The 18,224-nt window shown below is 45.1% G+C and overlaps 1 protein-coding gene across 1 annotated transcript in view; it reads right to left on the reverse strand.

Annotated features, from left to right (window-relative positions):
• Positions 1–18,011, reverse strand: part of bahcc1a (BAH domain and coiled-coil containing 1a) — a 71,249-nt gene extending 53,238 nt beyond the window's left edge. Inside the window, exons 1-2 of the mRNA XM_030057319.1 lie at positions 17,799–18,011; positions 14,440–14,763 (exon numbers count right to left, since the gene is read on the reverse strand). Coding sequence (XP_029913179.1) covers positions 14,440–14,611 — 172 coding nt within the window. The 5' untranslated portion in view covers positions 14,612–14,763; positions 17,799–18,011. The remainder of the gene's footprint in view (positions 1–14,439; positions 14,764–17,798) is intronic.
• Between the last annotated feature and the right edge of the window lie 213 nt (positions 18,012–18,224).

Here is an 18,224-nt window from a genome sequence, read left to right on the forward strand (position 1 = left end):
AAATGTGACAGTGGTACTTAAACACGGGTGGGTTTCAAAAGCCGGCCCCCCCCCTTTCGCTGATCATTCCCTTTCTCGCTCACTTCTTTCTTCTGTCCAGTTTAACACATAGTCATACAAGTGATAGCTGTGACTGGAACCTTCCACAAAGCACTCTTTCACTTAAGCCTGATGGCAGGGCTTGTCTTATGACTCATGACTGTCAGGCCGGCCTTTATTCCCTTCCAGGTTGAGCAGTGAAAGCAGCGGAGGCCAGGTCCGTCGCCCAGATTGCTGAGATCCTAAACACCCCATTATTTTCATGAGCTCACATGAAAACCACGCAGTCTGGTAGCGGAACAGCCCTCTTTGGGACCACAACTGGATTACCCCGCTACTGTTAGTCCCATGTTATCTGTTATGCAATGTTTTACAGCAAATTCAAGTCTGCATAAGCGGTGGCATTGACCTCTGATGACACACCACACATTCCCTCACAGCTGGTGTGAGTGTGTGTGAGGGTGTATGTATATGTGTGCTGCATTGTGGTTTCTATCTCCTTACTGTATTTGTTCTGGCACAGTGTCTATTGTGGGGCTGGGGTTTGCACTCCTCAGATAAGAGAGCAGTTATGTCAACAGCGGGTGCTGTGAAGGAGCCGCCTGGTCGTGTTGACATTCTACAACACTGCTTATTTACTCTGACCACAGAGTTCAGCAATCAGCTGGCCTCCACGAATGCACTAATGACCAGAGGCATACTGGGGTGGAGCCCCCTGCTGGCTCCACCTGGTACTGGTTTTCTGCTCCTCACGTGAGAAGACAGATGGGTAGATGGGGGTTACTGATGCCTCTGAAACCCCTGAGTTTAAAGCCAAAGAAAGGTTGAGGAACAGTTCTCGTACACAAGGCGAGCAGACACAGGCAGCGTAAGTCTGCATATTGAGCTGAGCAGCCCTATCAGTAAAGAGCCAGTGGAGCAATCCATGCATAATTAGGGAAGAGGGGCTGGGGGGGTGAGGTTAATTGACTTCTTTGAGAAAGATCCTGATTCCTATCAGCCAGTCCCATAATCATGTGAGCCAGGGCTCTCATTACCAAGCCCCCCTCCCTCATTTATCTCTCTTCCCCTCTAACCCCTCACCCTCTCCCTCCCTCCTCGCTCTCCTCCTCCGCTTTGAACAAGGGTGAAAGCCCAGCCACTCCTGCTGCGTGCTCAGCAGGCCAGGGAGGAGGAAGGCAGATTTATAGCTAGCACCTGAATGAGTAAGGTGCACACGGTGCACATAAACACACATTATGTGCACACACATACACACACACACACACGCTGTGGCTCCAGACTGTAGTTGACCTGATGGTGACCTTTGTGCGGTAATGTTCAGTCTAGCAGGTATTAGCAGAAGACCTGTGTGCATGTATCCCTGTGGCCACAAATGGTCTCTCCACATTCACACCAACATACGTACACACACACACACACACACATGCACACAAAGTGCTACACAGAAGATTCAAACCCGATGCTTTTCTACTTTCAACAATAATGCTCAAACCACAGTGCAGCACGAACAGCGCCATAACAACAAGCTTTTTGAATTATTTACAGGCAGAAAGTATACCCTGCTTAATGACACGCATCCTTACCACAAACAAAATACATTACGCTGGCATGTCAACACCTATGAATATTTATTTAAAACATATCCACTAAGACAAGCCTTTTGTTCAACATGGTTTTAACCAGATACAGAAAGAAACCAGCTCCCTCCTGGCTGTTTCTCTGCTCTTCTCTTCCCTTCCTTCCTTCCTTCCTTACTCTGTCCTCCTTGCCGTTCTTTGCTCTTTCGTGGAAGCAGCACAGTACATGAAAGATTCGGAGAAAAGCTGAATCCCATTGAGGGAGAGTGAATGAGAAAAAAAAGACGAAGTGGAGAAAAGAGATGAAAAGTGACAAATGAGAGATTTCCTTCACAAGCCCATAAATCAGTAGACGCGGGCAGGGGCAATATGAGGCCTCCCTGGAAAAGCCAAACTTTTTTCCTTTCACAGCCAACACAAACCACCCTCCTCTCTTTAGGCACACACGCACACACGTGCATACACACTCCAGCACGCACACACACTCTCAAACATATGTGCATACTCACTCACAAACACACAGACGAGCACACACTCTCTCCCTTTCTCTCACATACACGCTCTCCCAGATGGCGTGTGCTGGAATGGCATCCTCATTGCTCTCCACCAATCTGGTGGTGGCGCAGCGGCCTGGCTGTCTGGCACAGAAGCAGCCTCGTAAAATCACTTACAGTTAGGAGTGGCGCATGCTTCAAAGCGCTGCGCCTTCAAACCGGCCCCATTAAAGGGTCCAAGCACGCGTACTCAAATAAATCCCGCTCATTCTGTCACATAAAAAAAAAAAAAAAAAAAAAAAAAAAACACACAGGGTGGGGGTGAGAAGAGTGGGGGGGTGGGCAGAGGGGTGGGTAGTGCAGCTGCTACCACAGGTAAATCGGGACGGGATGGAAGAGACAGACTGTGGGAGACGAGGGAGATGAGCTCTTCAGAGCGGCTGCTACACGCGCACAGCGGGACGCCACAGACTGGGCGGGGATGCAGGACAGCCGAGCAGGGAGGCCTCCCGCTGGTTTTGGAGGTATCTGCTGGGTTGGTGTGGAGCGAGCACAGAGCTTGAGGGAGCGAGCAATGAGAGCTTACTGTCAGCAGCCGTTTCCAGCTCCAGGGCTGAGTGTGTGCGTGTGTGTGTGTGTGTGTTTGTGCGGAGTAAATGTAGACCGTTGGATGCGAGATTAAAAAGGACTGCCATTAGACGAGGACATATGTGTGCTGCGTGTGCACTGTGGAGGGAAGGCGGCGACCACGGCCTGGTTGGAGAGCTGGGAAGGCTCCGTCAGTGCTGAGAAACTTGAGCCCCACGCAGGACAGTCCCAGAGACTGGTGGATTGATGGAGGTCCAAAAGGACTTAGGATCTGCTTTCATTCTGAATGTTCACCATCTGCTCGGCTGGAAAGAGAGCCCACGGATCTGGAGTAAACTCTGTCAACTGACAGATGAGACAGTGAACGCAAAAGTGTGTGTGTGTGGTGTGTGTGTGTGTGTGTGTGTGTGTGTGTGCGTGCCAGTGTGTGCATACAGTGTGTAAGTATTGATCCTCAAAGCAGCTCTACTTTCTGAAAGAAGATCTGTCAAACATGAGGACACACACATAAACACACATACACACACAGCAAATGTCATTCATGCAATATGGACCTCGTAGCATCTCTAAAATAACAAGCTATTGCGGCGTGATCACATGTTCCATTTCATGACATTTATAAAATTGAAGACAACCAGTATGCCTAACCATCCTCTCCTTCCCCCGGCGGCGGCAGCAGCAGCAGCAGTGAACGCCACCTCCAATCCCATGCCAGCGGTGGTGATCCATCCAGTTTCCATGTGTACAGAGAAGATTCTGGTCTGGCAGTGCCCAATTAGCCGGGATGACCACTTCTCTCCTCATACTTCACTGCTCTGTCACACACTAGCCATAAAGGAACAGGTCTTCCTCATCACACACACACACACACACACACACACACACACACACGCACACACAGACACACAAAAACAAACGCATGTCCTGTTTTCTTCCCTATCAACCGCCAGTTTCCACAACAATGAACATGCACACAAGTCTGCACATGCCCAGTGAAGTCCAATTATATTCCCTCAGCTACCTCAGTCCACTGCAGGCCTCCAAAAGCCCTCCTACAAGAAGAGCGTCTCATAAGGCTCATAAAATCCCATAAGGAGTCCTCGCAGCCCTCGAGCCCATCCATGACCCTTGACTAACCCAGGAAGTAATCAGCAGAGACCCACGTGTGCAAAAGTCATGTTACCTCGTGGAAGGTTCTCTCGAACACCCCCATCCCCCTGGAAACCACAATTATGTCTGTGTTCCCTCTGTCTTCTTAAAGAGAGAGAGAGAGCGTGAGAGAGATAACATGGACCTTAGGGCCCTGTGAAAGAAACAGCACACACACTCCCGTAACTGTCATCCCATATGCTGGGAATGTGATGTGATTTACAGCATTTAGCGGCAAAACAGTAAACCACAGCTTCTCGCTAACGGGAACGTCTGCACACCTGAGAACAAGCTGTTCTCAGGAACAAAAACGGATAATGAAAATTATGAGGTGGGGGAGAAAAAAAAAAAAAAGAACGCAGCTTCCTAAAAATCCTTGCCTCATTATTTATGCGACGCACTCAGAGTTTAATGCTGTATAAATCCATCTGCGTGTGTGATCGTTATCGTTATCGTCATAGATATGATTTCAGATAATCTGTGTCATAATTAAAGCAGGTGGATTTACTACGTATCCTCAAACAGCGCCACACCGAAGCGGAGGGGACAGAGTGATGGATGGAATATAAAACGCCCAGGGCTGAGGTAGAATTAGGCACCTGCATCAGCCCCCCGTCCACCCCCACACGCTGCCCTCTCAGCTGCCTGCCACTCTGTTTCCTCTCGCGCTCCTTTTATACAATCACTCCACCGCACAGCTCCTTTGATTGCTCTTTCCCGTGGGCATAAAAACACACACACAATATAAACACACACACACACACACACACACACAAACACACGCACACACACTTCACCCGCACCGCTCAGAGACAATTGTGCCGGCGGAGTTTTGATTTGCGAAGAAAAGTTGCCTCCACCAGGAATAATGACAAGCACTCAAGGTTCGAGCACAGTAACCGCATGAAAACACACGTGCGCACACACACACACACACACACACACACACACATATTGCACATGTAAGAGCACAAGCGCATACACACGCACACAAGAGCACCTGTGCACAGACACATACACAATAAAATCCATAACACGCAAACACATGCAAAAGACAGGCAACTGCTCTTAAAAGCATGTTCAAACACAAATAAAGACACACACACACACACACACACATGCATCCACACACCACCCCCATTATGCAGTATAACTAAAAGGCATTCAGCCATTTCAGCAGCATTCTGAGAGCCAGCCAAGTGAGAGGTCTGTCAGTGCATTAGCCAGCATGTAATCATAGCCCAACCTCACTGCAATTAGGAGTAGTTCTAATTCTTCACTGGAAACACTGCCTTCTTCCACCACTAATAGTTTACTTTACTCCAACAGCTGACAGACCCAGCCCTGCCTCCCCTCCTTTTCTTCACACACACACACACACACACACACACACACACACACACACACACATACACAGCTGTAGCTCATCTGTCAGTATGGGAGATCAAAATGGATCCTGGGGAATATTCCCCAAACGTGTCCCACTTGTGCCACATCAATCCCATGAGTCTTTTAGGCTGCGCCACAGTTCACCTGTGTTGCAGCTCTGTGAATACGAGCCTCTTCTCTTGCTTACCATCCTCCCTCCCCGAGAAAATAATCTCCCGTTTTACCAAACATGACAGAGAGGAATGACGGTGAAATCATGAAACAATTGCAAAAATGAAAAAAAAAAAAAAAAAAAAAAAAACCCAGAGAGCTGCTAAAGGCTCTCTGTAGATGAGGCAGGCGTGTGAGGGGAGGGCGGCAAGATAGCGCTGGGGAAACGTTAGCTAATGAAGACTGAGGAAGTGGGAGCGCTCCCTATACTGATGGTATTGCTATTAGCCTGTGAGCCGGTGCACTTGGGTGTCACTTCAAAGCATTCCCCACTATTAATCAGAGGCTATCCAGCCCTCCAGCAAGGGCCCCGCTGGCTGTGCCGCTAACTACCCCCCTCAACATCAACACAATGGAGCCATCATTATGGCCGTTACGCTACGCCTTGGCCAGACAGCACACCTTTATCTAGGCATATACCTTACATACTCATGGCCAATTAATTTACCTGCCATGTCTCCGAATAAAGGGGGGATTGTGTATTTGGATGTGTGTGTGTGTGTGTGTGTGTGTGCACTCAAGCACCCGTTTCCATATATGTAGTCATATCTGTGTGTGTGTTTGGTGGGGGTTGGGGCGCACCTGGCTCAGGTTACATCCAGTGGGCTATGCATCTGGCCTAGGAGGCTCTGTATGAAAGCGACTGCCAGAGGCTGCAACCTGCCCTGCCCTGCCCTGCCCTGATATGGCTCTCACCTGGCTTCCCCAGGCAGAGAGGCAGCCAGGCAGTTGAGCATCTAAACTCTGACAGCTTCCCCCCTCCAGGCCCCCCCTGGATAACAACAGCCACTCAGCTGGATATCAGCCACCAAGCTTAGGGATTAACTACAGGACTAGCCCTGTCTCTTTAATACGAGATACATTTTATACAATGCTAATCCCCAACATCAACTCTGTCTTCCTTTTGTTTTGACTGTCGTGATGGACAGCGCTTTCCTCCAGGTCGGAGTGAGCAGCCGTGGGCCAAAGGTGGAGAGATGATTCTGCTTTTATTGGGGTAATTGTCCACTAAACGTATCAGCACAGCTAATGGGGGAAATACATTGCCTTGTCCACCGTTTCTCGTAAATTTGCACATTCATGTTACATGGGATGAGAGGGCTTATGATACAAGACACTCTCCCCCTCCCCCTCTGTCTCCTGTTGTACTGTACCAAGAGCCTGCAGACTCTACCAGCGCTGAGGGGCTGAGATAACTGCTCACCATTGTGAGAAAAGGCTGTCAGCTTTGTTTTTTTTCCCTCCCTCTCTCTCTTCTCTTGCTCGCTCTCTTGTAAGAAAATAAAAAAGCCGGAGCTGTGGTTGCAGAAATAGACCTGTTTCTATAATTAGATGTAAACAGACGAACCAGACTTTCAAGCTTGCTCTGTCCCACTGGCCCCACGGCCTCCTGGGAAGCAAGATGTGTGTGTATATGTATAGTAAAGATGTGTGTGTGTGTGTGTGCCCGCTCAGTGCAGCATGTATATTGTATATTAGTATTTGATGGTGTGTGTCTAGTCTCTCACTCTTCCTTTCTCTCTCTCTCTCTCTCTCTCTCACCCAATCCCCTCCCCCACATTCATCACAGGGTTGGTCAGTGGCTGTGCAAGGCATGCAGGGAAAGCTAATGCATACAGCACCGGCAGACAAACACACATCTGTTGCTGAGGAGCCAGTCATTTGCCCCAGTTCCACAGGACACATAACAGAGAAGAGGAGGCAGTGTAGCCTAGTGGTCACACCAGGCAGAGGGGACGAGGAAGCAGCAAAACTATAGAATGAGGTAGAGAGAGGACACACAGGGGCACAACGCTGGTGAGAAACAGAGAGGACAATGAAGGAGGATGATAGAAAAAGAGGAGGGAGGAACTTACTGCAGGGAGGAGAGACGACAGGGCAAGGACAGACCAATGAATCTTCAAAAAGATAACATGTAGACATGAAAGGAATTTTAGGTGTAAAGCAAGTGATTCACACACAAAAAGAGGGGGGAGACAACAGGATTTTGTTCTAATCAATGTCAAAGAGAGCAGAGGAAACCCATGCGAGAAAGAAAAAGCAAGACAGAGAGAGAGAGAGTGAGAGAGAGAGAGAGAGAGAGCAACAAGTCCCCTTTGGATTGAGGACTAGGCAGCTGGTTGGATGGTCCCAAGAGACTTATTAAAATGGAATTCCTGATGCTAATCTTTGTTTTCTCACAAAAGGGCTGACACATCCTTGAGAGGCATACTGCATGTATATTTAATGGCAAATCTCTGCATATATTTAGCGGCGCGTCTCATTGTTTGGTGCTGCGTGTCACCACCGCCCGCTGTTCCACTGACAGTCACCGAATCGTGGCCCATTATTTGAGTTTATCTGCTTTCAGCCCTACCCCTCCACCAACATACCATCTACATTTATGGATCATAGCCTGCCAGTTGAAAAAGAGAAGCTTAGACAGAAACACATTAGATACACAAACAATAAACAAACACGAACAATTAGGAGTCTCTGCACAGAAACAACCAGAGTTGCTATAGTTGTGTAATTGTTTCTTTCCAATATTGAGCCCCTAAATGTACAGTTAGCTCTGCGGCAGAGACCACAACCTGAATCTGAATTGGCATGGCGCACACAAAACTTGTGTCTTTCAGTTGAAGGGGAAAAAATGGATTTTTTTCCAACTAACTCCTCTAAAGGAGAAAGGAAGAAAGTGCAGTGCTAGTGTGCTAGTGCACTGCTGCTGGTTGCCATGCATGCTGCACAAAGTGGGCCTCCTGCACAAGCTGCATCATCAGCATTAACTCTCTTCCTGCTGGAAGAGGAAGAGAGGAAAGGAGTGTGCCAGGACCACTACTGGTGCATCCAACAGGGACAGACTCAGACGTTAGAGGGTTAACAATGCACCTGTCTAGGCCTCACAGCCAACCACAGGGTGCCTCTGGTCTAGTGGGGGGTGTCTGGAGAACCCAGTCTGGCAAATACACACACGCACACACACACACACACACACACACACACACACACACACACACACCCACCCATGTACATGCACATGCACAATTAAACCAACCCAAACACACACACAGACACTCACGCACATGCGCACACATTGCCATTGACCAGAAATCTGCGAACAACAATAGGGAAACGGCCTTTTTTGTTCTTTTCACTGAACGATTACAATAATAAAATTGAAATTAAAAAACAAGTAATCTGGATTTTCTGCTTGAGCCGTTAATAATGTCTAACAGCTGTCACATGCAATACGGCCATGCACCGAGGTGGGCCTGGGGCTGCCTGATGAGAAGCAGCCTGATACTGGGAGAGGGAGGGAGAGGGAGGGGGAAGGGAGACAGAGAGAAAGAGAGAGAGAAAGAGAGAGAGAGATCCAAATTACATACAAAACAGCAATTGTTGACTTTGGATAAATGTATCAGTCTATTCAATCTCGCAACAATATAATTTTCACCCAGATTTTGTTGTTGTTGTTGTTGTTGTTTTGTTTTCCTCATGGGAAGTGAACAAAAAGACATTCAGAGCCTTTTTGGATTCTTAATGCAACTTCTCACTTCCTCATGTCAGGTGTAAAAATAGACGGGAGGGTTTTTAAATCCAATGCCCTGAAATCCGATACAGGAAGGTATTACCCTGCCTGCCGCTCTCACCCGTGGGTCTCCTTTGTGCTCTGTCCTGTGTACCCGCCCCATGCTCGAGGCGAAGGCTCTGTGGCACTGTGCCACACGGTGTAGGGTGGGTGGCGGTCTGTTTGAAGAGCCTGTCTCTGAGGCCGCATAGCCACTCTCTAGCCAAAATGCTCTCGCAAAGCCAAACCCCTGCTTCATTTGTGCTGCCTAGGCCTTCACTCTCTGTGTGGACAGATCTGCTGATGAGCCAAACTTTCTACAAAGAAGCGCAAAGTAATGGGATTTACCCAATTATTTCTCTGACATCAAATCAGTCACTTCGGTTACTGGAGTGCAATAAATTCCAGATGCTATTACTTATTTTTGATGACCAGTAACACAATAGTGACACTAAATATCCAGGAAGTCTATGGCTTGCCTGTGTCTTAATGATAGGGATGCCGTCTCTCTGCATCCAACCAAGACATGGGCACAGGGAGAGAATGACCAACACTAGATTAAAGACAGGTCTCCTGTGACACTATTGTAATGGTTATAGCGCACATTACCCATGCACAGAGCAGTATTTGCGAGCGTTCATGGGACCTACCCCTCTGAAGACAGTTGACTGCACCCACAAGTCACTTGGGTTTCCAGTGGGAGTGTCAGTAGAAGGTGACAGATGGTGGCAGCGACCAGCCAGGTGCTGTTTCAGCCAGGTGTAGGATGCCAAGCAACACCTCCACCATTCAGGGAGACTCCTGTGATATCATGTCTGAACCGCGTCATCTCACAACAATCCACAAACAAGCCCAACGACAAGCCAAAGCTCTCATTCCATTTTACAGAGCTCCAGAGAAGGAGGGAGGGAGGACGGGAACACGCACGGCCCTGGCCAAATGGAATTTGGCCTAAGACCCACGTTCTGTCACTGCACTAACACCACAGTGACTCCCTGAAACAAGTTGCTTTTTAATGTAATATTTAAGATGGGTTATGGGTGGGTTATTAAAGATGTCAGTTTTCTCTTTGCTCAGACCTCAAAGGTAACAGCTTGAATGTTTCTTGCCAATTGCACAAAACTGTTACTGATTTAGATAGAAAACTGGCAAAGGTTTTCACTGGGTTAGCTGATGTTAAATAATTATGCTGCGGTACAGCTGACTCGAGCCACTGCTCTTGTCTGGGTCGACATAGATGTGGACTAGGCAAAGGTAAGGCAGAGCAGGGTAAGAACTGTGAGTGCTCACAACAACACAAAAGCTACAAGGCCAAGAAGAAGGTTCCCTTCCCACAAACAACCTTCACCCACTCACTGAGGTTTATTCTTTTAAAGACTTGGTTGTAACCAGCCTTTCCTAACTCCACCAAACACCTGTGTTTGTCTTTGAAGTGTCTTCCCAACAACCACAGGCCCATGGGATATTCCAGCAATGAGGCATTCAATAAAAGTCATAGTAAAGTTATTTATTTCCCTTTGGAAAAAAAAACTCAAGGGAGAAGGCAGACAGCAGAGCTAACCTTTGAAGGGGGAAGCTGCTCGGATATCCAGCTAGGACATAAAAACCAAGGGAATGACAGGGACATCCTACCAGAAAACAATAAAGGGGGTGGAGGGGACTGTTTTTTATCTTTAACAGCAGCCGTAAAACACACACAAAGCTGGGGTCTGCAACAATGGCTTGGGGCAGGGGCGGGTGGCTAAAACAGAAGTGGCAGGAAGACCACCGCTTCCCAGACACAAGAGTCTTCCTGCTAGAAAGAAAAGAGAGCGAGAAATGGAGGGGAGGAGAGCGAGGACAGCTCATGGAAAAGGGAGACAGAGGAGATATGTAAAGGAGGCAGAGGTGGAGGGCTAAGTGAGCGAGGTGACATAAATATGACTTTTGATTACATGGGGTGTTTAGAGCAGATCTCAGCCATGGACAGCCCCAGAAACCCCTGCTGTTTTCGCACAGCCACACCTCAGCCACGGCCCGGTGATCAGAACAATATGGCTGAAAGATGAGCCTGCAGCCATAAATGCCAGCAGTAAAGACAGCTCCACTGTGTCTCCTGGTTTGACGCTATCAAACGCCCCAATCCTGGCCTGACAGCCAAGCAGCAGGGAAGGCTGTCTGCATCTCTACACTGGAGCCGGCAGAAGATAAAATTACTATTTCAATGTCCTTGTAAATGAACTAGCTGAATTAAACCGCATTAGATGAGTTTACATGTCTACGTCTCGCTGTATCAGTGAGTACATGGAGGGAGAAGTTGCTCCAATGTCACATTCCCACAGCACAGTGCAAGTGCAAACTATAAATCGACCACCTGACATGTATTACAAATGACTGGCTAGTAGTAGGTGAAGATGGACAGAGGCAAATGCACACTGACAGAATCTCTGGCGGTGCTAAGTAACATGGTTCAGTGGGCAAGAAGGTGGATAGGCTTGGAGTCTGTGTCCGCCGTCTGCTGAAGCCTGATTGCAGCCAAACTCACCAGTCTGTGAGAGAGAAAGAAAGGAAATTTCTTCCCTAAAAATATGGTGAAATTCTGTAACCTGGCAAGGAACAATGCCAAGGGAGGCTATGTTGCAACAGCCGTCACTGTTTTCAGCACCAAGGGTAAAGGAAGCGCTCACAATAAATACCTCTGCAAAGTCAGAGGAGCTCTTTCAAGGAGCCACATCAGAAACCTGCCTCTGAATGCATTTTTACATCAACTCTGAAATATTCATGCTCTTTGTAAAGTATTCATGTGAACCAGTGTGCAAGTTAGTCCCCGGGGGGAAAGTGCAGAGAAACTGAAGGGATTCAACACACTCAGCAAACAACATGCTCAGTTGTGCTAATATTGCTAGCATTCAGGACACTTGAAGGGACACTAATGATCTGCCCTGTCGAGACTAACGACAGTTGGGGACCGGTTTGGTCAGACAACCAAGCAGCATTTCACCATTAAGCTACATGGTATGTGTTGTCTTGTATTGCTTTAGGTTTTTAAAACAAATTGACTTGATAGTATGTATGGGCAGTGAAGTGCTGAATATAAATAACTGCAAGAAACTTTTTTTTTTTTTCACTTTTGAAATACAAGTAAGATACTCCCCTAAAATTGATAATACTGATAAAATTCTGACCTTGATTTTGTCAAAACATATTCACTTGTCTCTTAAAGTCAGGTTTACTTTATATTTGTATACAGTGGTGTTTTGATAAATTATGACTTTGGAAGTACACGCCATTTATTTGAGTAATCATGAATTACGCCTCGAGTCCTTTACACCTATTTGCATTATGACATGCTTGACATTTTCAAAAACTGAAATTATAAATCATCTATCGCACACCAGCAGAACGCAATAACAAAACATTTCCAAGGCAGACTAGTTAATTCACAAAATATGCTATGTGAACTTTAAAATTATTCTTGATATTAATTTAATTAAATGGCTGAAATGTTAAGTGTTTACTGCTTTCCAAATCATGGGAAGATGAAGCAGGCTATATGTTACAGTCACACCCATGTGTTACTAAAGAGACAGGAGAGAGCAATAAACCACCTGTGCTGTTCAGTGAGCAGTGATGATGTTTGGTCAAGTCTTCATATTAGTATAAGCAACACAACTGTACCCTGTAGCCAGCACTGGCCTCCATGCTCTCTCTCTCTCTCTCTCTCTCTCTGTATATATATATATATATATATATATACACACACACACACACACACACACACCACATATGTGTGTGTGTGTGTGTGTGTGTGTGTGTGTGTGTGTGTGTGTGTGTGTGTGTGTGTGTGTGTGTACAAAGGCAGTGTGTGTGTGTGTGTGTGTGTGTGTGTGTGTGTGCCACGAGCGAGTATTGCCAAAAGCAAACATGAATGGTGAGATATGAATGGTGGAGTGCCCATGAATTGCCCTGAATGACTAATTAAACCTCATCTTTGGCATGAATTGGCAGTTTGATGAAGATTGAGAATTAAAATATTCAGAATCTTCATAAATAAAATTAATTTCAAAAAATATGTCTTATGACTATGCATTACCAACCAGTGTACCATAACGACTGCGTTCGCTCAGTTGATTAAAATCATTTGATAGATAGATAGATAGATAGATAGGTAGATAGATAGATAAACTCAGAGGACAAGTAACATATATATATATATATATATATATATATACACACACATATCTATATCTATATCTATATCTATATATATATATCAGAAAATGTAATTTTGAAGGATAAAATAGAGGGTTGCAGCTACTGCAACATGCCTACTGTGCAGTATTGGAGACCACATAACAAAAACAGGAAGTCTGACACATATTATATTTCTGTATTTTGAGAAGAAATTGTTTGGGAAGTACAGATATTTAATACAGTCATGAAACCTGTCTCATTTCAAATCCTCTTGTTCTAAACGTGGTGTTTCTTTCAAAATAATTCAGTTATGGATTATTCTATTCAGCAGTTTTCATGATGAGCTGTGAATTTGACTGCCCAGTGTGGACACAACCAGTGCGTGAATGTATGCATTCATTTGTGTATGTGCACATTTGCATGGGGTACACAAGATATCCATGCAAGTCACTTGTTAAACCTGATGCATGCACTGTGAACACATTTGCACCCTGACACTTCGATGCCCAATATAGAAAGAGGATTTTCTGGTATTTCAAAAGCCAACAGCTCTTCCTATCCACCTCCATAGCCCCAGCCTGCTCATCCAGCCTGTACCTTCGCCTGCACATGGCTCAGGGTATGGCCTAGGATTTTGGCCAGGTGATAGTAACAGCATGACACTCATGAATTTGACATGAAGTGACAAATCTCATTTGAGATTCAGCACCAGAACCATTGGGAACCATGTGCCAATGTGCTCTGTACAACTTCTTAAGTAGAAACCATGAAAAACTGAAATAGATGTAAATGCCATTTAAAAATACCATGGCATTTACCTAACTTATCAAATATGACACATGTTTAATTAAGAGATTAATTTTGTTTTGGGGATATTTATACTATAAATGTCAATTCAGTTTAATAAAAAAAAAAAAAAAAAAAAGAAAAAGAAAAAGAAAAATCCAGGTATTCAGAGCAAAAAAATCACCTGGTTGTCCATCTGATGTTTGGATAATTTAACTCTGGCCAAAACCCCCACCTGAGTAATTATTTATTTAAAACATGAACCCCCATCTATTTTTCTGTAAAACGAATCAGCTTTGCACTGCACCATACACGGTAGGCCCTATTATTCACGCTGATGTATGCACAGGCTCTGTGGCGCAACAATATGACAAGAGCATCTCAAACAGCTTTCTGTCTTATAGCCATGAAACCGAAATACTGTTTAAATGGGAGCAAATACATTTCAGTACATTCAACAAGCCTTAGATGTTGGACTGACCTGAATGGGGAGCCATTGGTATGTGCGAGGGGTAATATTTCCCCGGCGGGAAGTGACCGGCATGCTGTACAGAGCTGTGGCCTGACGGAGCGATCCGAGAGGCGGCTCGGTGCACCAAGGCGCCCCGCTCCGAGAGGAGGTGCGCCGGAGCAGCGAAATCCCGTCCTTCCATCCCGAAGAATGCGGAGTAATCCGAAATCCGGAAAGTGCAGGCCAGGAAAATCAAATGCAACCCATATAATAATCCTTTCCTGTAGATCTATGTATTGCATTTAGTCGATCGCAGGCTTCTCCAGCCATAAACGTAGCCTCCGATCATCTTTTCTGCGAAGGGAGAAAATCACAGCAATTTTCATTAAGACAAAATTAATAGTCTGGTAAAGAATTAAATGCAGTCAGCACAGGCTACAAGGATTGAAGTCAAGCCAAATAATTGCAAAGGAAAATAAATCATTAGTCCTGGCCCACTGATTTTTGCAATGTTGCCTGTCTTGCTGTCCCATGAAGGTTTATTTAGAGGATTTTCTGCGACCTAAAACTGATGCTACTAAACAGGCCAAGTCACCGCACATACACTGACAGAGACGGCCAGCACGGCTTTCAAAGCCCCCGTGAGCAGGGCTCAGATTCAGCTCTATTGATCAGCCTGGGATATAGGCCTAACATGCATCTTATGGAGAACAATCACTCATGCTCCAAAGACACAGCCACAGAGGGCACATTTGTACACCTTGGGTACTCAAAACACATTTTTTGTCCGTTTAATTTTTTTTTCCTACAAAATATTTTAGCAAAAATAATCAGTAGATCTACCCCGCCAGCAGTTGCCAGTTTTGTCCAACACTATGATATTTAACATGCACTAATTTGTGAGATCAGGATTGCCACATCAAGCTGAGGTCACTTCGAGGAGAAAGTGTGTTGGCCTGTTTGCACTGAAACATTAGGGTGGGTTTTTGTGGAAGCCTACTCAGCCTACATTTCAAGGTGAACACTGCTCCTCCTATTGTCTCGGACCGATACAGGCGTTTTGCTTTTTTCTTTTCTTTTTTTTTTTTTTTTCTCCTGTTGGAAGGTTCTGTTACACCTTGGATTCTTCACCGCATAACAGTGATATCTTATTTCGGAATTCACGTGATTGTTATTACCCAAAATAAGGTGTTTTGCAATAGATCCAAACTGCAAAATATGCAAGCTCCAATCATAAAAGTGGCATTTGAAAATTGCATCAACATGCATCGACCAGTTCACGAACCTATAGGCACAAGGAGGCTATACTGGCAGATCATAAACGTCAGTTTCGCCACAAATCATAAAGCAGAGGACCTAATCTTTAAAATAAAAATACCATTAGAATGCCTCCCCATAACTGAGATGCATCAGCTCATGAGCAAGATGGTCTCTCTCTCTCTCTCTCTCTCTCTCTGGTTGTGTATGCACGCGCACGCGTCCGTGTGTACGTGCGTGCATGTGAATAACTGCACTCTCACTGTCTTCATCTGCCTTGACCTATTTCAGGTCAGGTAATCAAATAGAGTAGTAAATGCGTTACATACTGCATCCATTGCAGTGTCACAAAAATTGCATTATTAGGCGAGTTGGGGGACAAAATGTATTTCCACAAATAAAATAAGGTATTTTTTACTGTAAAGACTCATGCTTTTGTCTTCATTACATTTCATGAATTGTGACAGCACCATGCTCCACCTATGTGATGGCTGTTAATAATTAAAGAAATTAAACTAGCGGTCTAGCAGTGTGGAACTAAAATTCATAGCTTTGTTAAAAAAAAAAAAAAAAAAAGGAAAAAGGCTACTATTAGGTATGGTTGAATTTTCCCAGCACAGTAGGCTACACGTCTGGCTTTGATATTATAGAGCAGTGGTCCTCAAAGTGGGGTCCGGGGACCCCTACAGGTTTCTCGAGGGGGTTCCAAGGGGTCCCCAGCAAGAGGAGAGTATAATTTCACTCTAATTTAATTCACTAGAAATTATTCCAATTAGAAAATGTATAAGAATGAGTACTATAATCATATTTTTCATTCTCACATTATCTCCCCACGGCAACAATGTGGGTATTCAGACGATCCAATACTAAACAACAATAAAAAGAAATCTCTATATGCAACTCGCTGGGACAAAATGTAATAAATTGGGGCTCGGTGGCCTAATGTGCGTTTGAGGGCCCTTGACGTGAAAACGTATAAGAAGCCCTGTCATATGCTAGATGATGGCTGAATTCTCATGCACACTGTGGATTGTGGAGGGATCCAAGGTGAATGGCCGCCCGTCAGGAAGACTGCCTTTGTCTCCATACTGAGAAAGTGCTTTGCAGTCAGCCATTACCTTCCCCTCGCCATGCTGCTGGATTCAGCCCGCTCCACACGTCCGCTCACAGCGCTACAATAAAACTGCTCGGCATTTGCGAGAATATCAAGGGGACAGTTGTTCTACAGATGCTCAAAATGTAGGTTAGAAAGGATTTGACTGCAGCGACGGATGTCCGTGCTCTATCTTTTATTTTAAGCAATCGCCAAAATGTGCGAATATTCTGTATAAATATAGATATTTAAAATGTTCAAATCATCGAAGCCCTTAATTAACTTGCATTAAATGGCTACTACCAATTTAATTTGCAGAGTCTGACTGAATGCAAAAACGGGGATAATAAATTAAATTACGTTTCAGCCTATAGGTCGGAAATTGCTGCCAGAGAGGCGCTCCTCCATGACGAAGCTGGCCGGGTGGGAGTGCACCACGGCCGGGATCACTGTGAGCATGCCTCCCTTCCTCACACGCAAATTCTCCGCGTACAGCATATTAGCACAGGGCCCGCAGCCTGTGCCACACCAACAAGCTCACAAAAACAATATATCCAGTGCACTAATTTCTGGCTATTAAAAATTATAATAATAATAATAATAAAAATAAATTGTACACATGCTGGCACAATATTAAAATTGGAATTAAAAATGAAACATCAGCAAATCGGTCGTTTATAATAACTGGATCTCACGTCTTTTCAAAACACTCTCATGTTTGCCTGAAAATGTTTAATAATAATAATAATAATAATAATAATAATAATAATAATAATAATTTTGTGTTAATCTAATTTTAACTCAGTTAAAGTCAGTGCAATTGAATCCACTGAATGGTTCCATTAACATAAGCTAGCCTACATCTCGCATATCGTCTTTTATTTTAGAAATTATAACAATATACTGCCTGCAGGCTGCACCACATCTAGGAATAAATGCAGCTTATGTCATTACATCAAGAGGCAACAGGCCAACAAATGTTTTATTTAAAAAAAAAAAAAAAAAAGAAGAAGAAGAATCAAGTAAAATTACTACTTACTGGTATGTTAAATCCTTGCATAACAATAAATTATAAAATCACAAAATAAGGAGAGGGAAGGTGCAAGGCCAAGTGCGACGCCCATTTAAAAATAAAAATAAAAATAAAATAAAACATGTGGCTAGAGTTAAATCCTATAGTATTTCCATCTGAGGCTGAGCAGTAGCCTGCTGGGTCAGTCTAGTGAAAGCAGTGGGATTGGGGCTTCTAGCCTGGCTGAATCGAGGCTCGGATCTCCGAGCAGCGGCTCTCTCTCCCAGTGCAACTGCGTGCCTCGCGTCTCGGGCAGGGTAAACACGCTCTCCCATTGGTCGGATACCTGCATGCTAATGAGCTCGTGCCGCCCGCCCGGGGATACGGGTCGTTCTGATTGGCCAGCATCACAAGCCAATGGTGTAGGAATTGGCAGTGCTAAACACGGTGAAG

The sequence above is a fragment of the Myripristis murdjan genome, chromosome 8 (genome assembly GCF_902150065.1).
Source record: "Myripristis murdjan chromosome 8, fMyrMur1.1, whole genome shotgun sequence".
In the NCBI taxonomy this organism is placed as follows: Eukaryota; Metazoa; Chordata; class Actinopteri; order Holocentriformes; family Holocentridae; genus Myripristis; species Myripristis murdjan.